This window comes from Orbicella faveolata, unplaced genomic scaffold (assembly GCF_042242905.1).
Source record: "Orbicella faveolata isolate gen_17 unplaced genomic scaffold, um_ofav_v1 contig_24, whole genome shotgun sequence".
NCBI classification, from domain to species: Eukaryota; Metazoa; Cnidaria; class Anthozoa; order Scleractinia; family Merulinidae; genus Orbicella; species Orbicella faveolata.
This window is the reverse complement of record NW_028301552.1, coordinates 31502462-31510000: the sequence shown is the minus strand read 5'-3', so window position 1 is coordinate 31510000 and position 7539 is coordinate 31502462. Positions and strand designations below refer to the sequence as shown.

The 7539-nt window shown below is 39.3% G+C and overlaps 1 protein-coding gene across 1 annotated transcript in view; it reads right to left on the bottom strand.

The window, feature by feature from the left end:
* The window catches only part of LOC110064981 (polycystin family receptor for egg jelly-like), a 36074-nt gene that overhangs the window by 27742 nt on the left and 793 nt on the right, over positions 1–7539 (bottom strand). The window contains exons 2-5 of the mRNA XM_020772082.2: positions 6210–6362; positions 5290–5389; positions 4545–4783; positions 195–249 (exon numbers count right to left, since the gene is read on the bottom strand). Coding sequence (XP_020627741.2) covers positions 195–249; positions 4545–4783; positions 5290–5389; positions 6210–6362 — 547 coding nt within the window. The remainder of the gene's footprint in view (positions 1–194; positions 250–4544; positions 4784–5289; positions 5390–6209; positions 6363–7539) is intronic.

Here is a 7539-nt window from a genome sequence, read left to right as displayed (position 1 = left end):
ATGATAAATTGCGTCATAACATTGTCAAAGTGTACTGAGGAACCACTCGCCTGCGGCTCGTGGTTCCACAGCCACTTTGACAATGTTATGACGCAATTTATCATCAATAAGAGGACAGACGAATAAAAAACCGACGTCAATTTGTTAAATCGAAGAACAGTATCAAGGACTGTTTTTTTTTTTTTTTAACTTACATCACGTCTTTGTCATAGCCGTCAAGAAGCCAACTGGCAGCAAGCTCTGCAGTTCCTACCAGGGATAAAAATATGAAAATATGTTAGAGGTTTATTTATTTTATCCAAGTACAATGGAATTATTTTTCTCTCGTTGGAGCGCTATTCTTTCCCTAGCATCCCATCCAGGGAGGAGTAGAAATACTCTAATAGAAACCGGGATAAGCTCCGGCCTGATGGGCCACTCGGCTGGTCTGCACACTTTACCTTTACCAAAGGTATTAGGGCTATTCTGTAGATTTTCTCTCGTTGGAGGTCTATTCTTTCACTCAGAACCTTCTTTTGGCCGAATTTTTGTACAGAAATGTTGGCTTTGCCGAGAGAGTATGCTTCAATGCAATATAACAGAAGTAATTAAAAAAAAAACGAAATAATAAACATAAGCGCTTTACGTATATATATCAAAGAAGCCTTGAAGCGAATAAATACGATTCCAGTTCCAGTTTGTCGGAATTTTGCGACCCTTAATTTTGTGACAACATTATCCAAGCTGATATAATAACTCTATCTTGTAATATCGTGAATTATTAAATTCTCAGCCTCCGATAATGCTATTCTAGCTATCTGATTGGTTCACTGGATCTCGGTTACCAGCCATTATACCTGCGTTTGACCTTATATGGAAAAGAAAGCGGCAAATGTCGCTCGGCATGAGCTTTTTCGCGTGAAGCAAAGTTTCGTCGACAAAAAAAATGGATGAAAAAAAGCACATTCGGTGAGCTATCTACTCAGGAAATATAGGAAATTATGGACAATGCCGTCCCAGTAACAACAAAAAAGCCACAAAGTTCGAGATAAGATTATTTAACGGTACGTATACGTTAAGTTTCCCTTAAAGTTGCAAAATTAAAATATGACCGGCGAGATTTTACGCATTCATGAAGATTATGTAACAAAAACAAATTTTACCTTGACAGAATGGCTTGCTAGTCCTGGTGGCACCAAATTTTCGAAACCGATATAAGAAATGTCAAACGAAGAACTGAATGTTCAGTTGAAGTGTTTTTACTCGTCTGCGAGGAAGAAAGATGACACGTATTGCAAAAGTTCATTGATTAAATCCATTAAAGACGCCAGTTGATCATTTCCTTCGCACGCCGCCGCACAACGAACCGTTTTCCATTATCTCTGACCAGGCAAATAAATTATTAGAGCATATGCATTTGTAAAAGGCCGCAGGAAAACAGGCATAATTGCCGGCGTAGTCCATAAGAAACCAGTTTCCAATGAGCAGATGAGGAAACTGTTCGACTAAGCAAGCTCGGATCGGCCGAGAGCAAGAATCCCGCACAGCTACAGAGGACGACCTAGTTTCATCTCAGTCTCTTTTTTGGCCGACGACGACGAGAGAATCAACGACAGCTACCGCCAACAATTCTGTCCTTGCGAAAAACACCTCAAGGAGTTGAGTGTTTTGAGCTGAACCGAAGTAAGCCCGGTTCTTTACCAGCCACGAAAAACCACCAGGGTGGCCTCGGAGATTCTGAAGACGAATCTGACGCTAAGATAGTTTCTGTCCTTGACTCTAAAACTGACCAACAATGAGCTCCACACATACAGCTCGAAATGCCGAGGCTTTCAAAGCAAGGGAATCCTGAGAGAGATCTTGTCGAGCCGTGAGAATAATTTTGGCACAACATCTGTGTCACATGGCGATCAAAGTTTTCTGCAGCATTATTACAATGGCAATGTGCAAGTGCACAATTATTTGGCTCTTCTCCATGACTCGAACTTGAACGCTTTTCAAACTTCCTGACCAAGGTTATATCTCCTTCATTTGATAGACGTTTCTTGAATTCTGCGTGATTGCAATTTCATTCAGCAAATTCGCTTGCTTCGCTCTCAAATTTTTCATTCAACTAATCTTACAAACGGCGCGCATGTCATGTGATTTCCCACTTGTTGTTTTTGTCACATCGACTTCCGGTCGTTTTGTAAAATTAAAATCCAATAAAAGTAAGCTATATTTCCAAGAATACAAACGCACCGAATTTAACAAAACAATTATTCCATTCGCGCTTGTTGGATATGAGATTGGTTATAGCCAACTCGGCTCTACGGGCATCGTTGGCTATTTACCATCTCATATCCAACGCGCGCTCATGGAATAATTGCTAATTAATCATGGACCTAAACCATTTTAACTAACGAACGAGTTGGAAATTATGAGCCCCAATTGCGAGGAAAGAATCCTAATTTTTTGAACCTCCAAAAGAAAGTTCCAATTTTTATAAAGAAATGTATGTCCGGGGGACAAGCGTTGCACCCTGACATTCAAAGCTAGCTCCATTTGCTGATAAGGATACAGTCGAACTTCCCGCAGGCTACCACCCAAATTGTCAAGCCTAAGTGGTCGATTACGGATCTGAGATGATTATGGCCTTAACACCCCAGCTCGTTGGCCATCTGTCACCTGACATCCCACTTGTGCTAATTTTTCTTTGAACAAGAAATAGACAGTATCTTATTTTATGTCATTCGCGTCAGGTAAAACAATAACGCTAGTACAAGTATGACTAAAATTTACTAACTAAAAACTGCTTGAATGCTAAATAGATATTTAAAGATCACTTATATTTTGAAACTGAACCATTTAGAAGAACGAATTTGGCCGTTATTATTATATATCAGAATATTCTGTATCAGGCCATATTTTTGTGCTCCTCACCTGAACAAATATTTTGACCCTCCGCGGAATGACAATGCCATGATTGCAGTAACAACAAGATAACGATCGAACTGTACGCCATCATTGGCAACCGAACACCGAAACCTATGTAGCTCAAGGCGTCGCTAGTTTTTGTAGCGTACTAGCTACGAGATTATGTTATGAAAAAGAAAACGAAAAACGTGCGAACGAAAACGTGCCCATTGTCGGCACGTCTGTTCAGCTCTCCAATATCGTATTTCCCAATGTCGTCTTTCTATGCTAAACAAAACTGATGTTTGCCAGTTTAGAACGTCTTGCATAATATCAATTTAGCTGCACGACATTGTTTTAGTTTGTTTAGAATTGAATGAATGAAATACGTTTTCTAGTTGTTGTCCTAAGTAATAACCATTTAGAACAAAGATGCTTGGTAGGGCGGTTGAAAGGTTGGTATTTCACTTTTATAGCACGTTTCCAAGGCGAGGAGGCTTCGTGTATTTTAATTGCTCAATATGTTAAACATAGCTGATCACGGCTACACAGCTGTTTCGTGCCAGCCTTTGAGAATACATGTTTACGACATATCTGTTGAAAAACTGTTCAAGTTCACAAAAAAAGAGATCATTTTTTACGAAAAAGAAAAAACATTCAGAAGAAATGCTTGGAAATCTTCGGTTTACTGACGAAACCTCGGTTACGCAGAAGCTGACAAAAAATCTGACAAGTACGCGAAAAATTAACCGGAATTTCACGTTGCCAGTCATAAAAAGACCTTTACATTTAAAAATTTATCGGTTCCTTAGTTTACCATAATAGGGGTGACTTTTGGCGAAACTTTCCTACGGCGCCAAGTTTCAACTTAACTTGCAGACTGTGATATCAGAAAGCTACTTAGACGGTAACATATTTCATTTGGGATCATACTTGTTAGTAATGATGAAGCTACATTTTTGGCATTAGGATCGATAGAAGTAATTTCTATCTTTGCTAACATTACATTTTATGGCGGCTGTTTGGCAGAACGTTTCAATAAATTAGCCTAAAAATAGCCGTGACAAAGTCCATTTCAGGTGACGGTCAGCAGTTTCCAGCACTTACACGTTCATGGATTAACAATTACTGAAAAACAAATTGTGGTCATCTCTTTTTTTTATATAACAGATTACCATAGCAACAATATAACTTGTTAAAAACATGCTTAACATCCCTTTTTAGCTTGAGTGGTTTATTGCTGCATTTCAGACCATGTGATGATACTCTCGAGAATTATTGCTTTTGTATATGAATGAATAACTTTTAGATTCTATAGAAAATATTACGTGATCTTTATTAGAAAAACAAAGCACAAAAGCTAAAAAGTTCTACTAAAGCTTTGAGTGCTCATAACTCAAAAACCAGCTGTTACTGAAACTAGTCTTTATACTGCTTCAGTACTGCTATTTTTACTGCTACTGCTCCTATTACTGTTACTGCTACTGCTACTGCCACTGCTACTGCTGCTACTACTACTACTTCTACTACAGCTACTGCTACTGTGACTGCTACTACTACTACTGCTACTGCTACTGCTACTGCTACTGCTACTGCTGCTGCTACTGCTACTGCTACGACTACTACTAGTACTACTACTGCACTGTTGCAACTATTTATTATATACTTACGTGGAAGACGGCTTTGCTTGAGAGGAATTTTCATTTTGATCCTGCTAGGCCCTTTGTATCTCCTGTGCTGCTCCTGTGTAATCCAATATGGCTTCACCGGTTGTGCAAAGCCAGCAAGGGCAAACGAGCCTCGATACGTTACTAAGATGGGATCCGTAGCACCCAGTCTCTTGAGAGCGTCTAATGCTGGAGACACCTGCCTTGACCCATCGTCTTGAATGGCGACGAGAACGATTTTACTGTAATAGACATTAAGGTAGAATGGTTATTTCGATTAATCAAAGGTATATAGCCTCCCGGCCGGAATACCTATAACGTTGTTCATTACGTATGCAAAGGTCTTCGGAGCTTCTAATAACTTGCGTTGTTACCTTCCAATAGAATGAAAGAAAAACGCTCTTATGGACTAAACCAAAGAACTTTCACGTCTTTCAACAAAAAAAACATACTTATGACCAAAAATTCTGAAATTTTATCAGAATTGCAGTTATGATCTGTTCAGAGCCTATCGTAAAGTTGTTGTTAGTCTTTTTTTTCCGAATGAAAACATGACTACGAAGCGTTAACAACTTATTTCATCATCGTCACCATCGTCATCATCATCAAAGTCCAATGGCACTTTACAAAACGTACGAAGAAAGATAAATAATTTTCAATATTCCATCAAGTTTCCTTTGAAAAACAAAATGCTCAAATCAACAAACAGCACAACATTGTCAACGAAACAACGAAAGCAATCACTTACTCTCCACTGATGGCTTCAAGATAGTCTCTTAACTTGTAACCAGCCTGGCGATCACCAGATACCTGGTGAGTATCAAAACGTTGTGATCCGGTCACTGCACCTACACCGAATGAAGAATGTTTAGTTCAGAAAAAACTTATTTTATGAGAGGTTATTTCTTTTTCTTATCGCCCAGCTTCCGGTTAGGAAACTGTCTTCCGAGTTATGGCTGTATGGGTCACCATCTGCGCATGCGAATCAGTCCTCTTCCGCTGACGGCTCCTCACCTTGGCTGGGATAGTAAACAAAGGTTAATCCGAATAATTACATTTGGCCTATTATAAAGATGCTTGAGGCCATCACGCAACAGTGTCTTAAAAGACCACAGAGAACTATGCCTTCTCTCCTGAGTACCGCTTTTGTTTTGGGTTTTCACGTTTTTATTAATGCTAATCACACCTATTTTTAATAATTCCGAGTGGCTGAGAAGTTGAATTCGGGTCTACCGTGAAACAACTTCAGCTAGTAACCAGGATGAGAATAGAACTTCTTAGGGCCCGAAGTCTCTCATCATAGCAGATCAATTAGGTTATAACACTTGGGGCAAGTATTATTACAAGCATTTGCACTGTAGAACACCATTTCCCGGCAGGAATCCCGTATGAAAAGGACAGAAAATTTTGGAAAGAACTGGCCCTAGGAGGTACCAAGATCCTGCTTTGTGGGAGTGGCTGGAAATTTTGTTCACCCCCAAGAGGTATCAATTCTAAAACAGAATATTATCTTCTGTCGGCTCAATACCCTTAGAGGTAGCGTAAATCTCCCGCTGTGCACCTTTTAAGGCTGACCACCATAGGAGCTACCTATAAAAGGCACGACTGCCCCCCCCCCCCCCCCCCCTGGTCCTTTTCATTTGGGAGTCACGCCGAGCACTATTATACCTGTTTTAGCATCCACAATGACAACATTGTGGCCCTTTCTACGAGGCGCGTAATTCTTTCCATACACCTTAATGAAAGTAGCACCACAACGCCCGGGAGGTTTTCCTGGATCATCACAACCTCTGCTCTTGACGTCAATATCCACGAAAGACGCTAAAGAAAACACAACAATATTTTATTTTACAACGAAACGTGCTCAACCAGTCAATACTTAGGGTTAAATCAGTTCTACGTTATTGATTTTATACCCTTTCCTCGGGCGTCGGGGTCCTGTGTTGCTGCATTAGATGAGGAATACGTTTCCACATATTTTTGACCACACCTAAAGGGTGGTTTTTTAGTGGTTTTTTGTATCTGGCGTAATACATGTTCTAATTGATAGAACCAATGGTTGTAATTTGTAAGGACACAGATTATGTTGTAACACGGAATACATCTATATCAGATGACTGACTGACTGACTGACTGGTGTATCGTCAATAAACTATTCACGTTGAATGTCTCGTGTTAGTGTAGTCAGAATCTTACAATTATGTTGGTTCTCGTGGTTCTAATTTTGGACGCGACAATGTGCAAACTTATATTTCTCCCCTTTAAATTGCGAATTTATCCAAACCTTTGTTAATCTCGATTTTCGTTGCTCTCTCGAGTCCAGTCAAAGTAAAGAGGTACGTGCTCCGTTCCCGTACAGCAGCTGAACATCGAGACTAGATCTTTGTCAGCTTTTCCGGGAAAACCTAATTTTGTTTTAAGACTAACCAGAGAATAAGCGAAACACTACTGTTTGATCATTGGGCCAAAGAAACAAAAGGATCTGGGATGAGCATGAAAATTTCAGGTGGGAATTTGCAGAACAATAAAAAAAGGTATTGTCGTTCGTTTTTAGGTGAAACACATCTTATTTTATTATTATTTTTTATTTTTTTATTATTTTTTTTAATTTGGTCGGACATTGCTTTCTTGCCTGCATAAAGGTGAATTTGATACGTTCTATTCACAACAATTTCAACCAACGTTCAAAGATTTCGAGCTTCCCAGAGAAGACACTTTCGATCAAATTGAGGCCGAGTGACAGATCAGAAACGAAACAATAAGCTACATTGAGCAAATAAATTAATAATCAGTATGTCAATCTTTGAAACAAAAGCACAGAAAAAGATGTCCTAGAGGAGAGATATTTTTTTTTAAAATATCCTTCCGTTGTTTAAATACAACAGTCGAATTGCGGGTACTTTAAAGTAGAAAGAAGAAGCAAAAGTTTTGTTTACCAACAACAAAAGACAGAAACTGCCTGCCCAAATTAAACTGAATTTACATCCGTTTGCGTGCT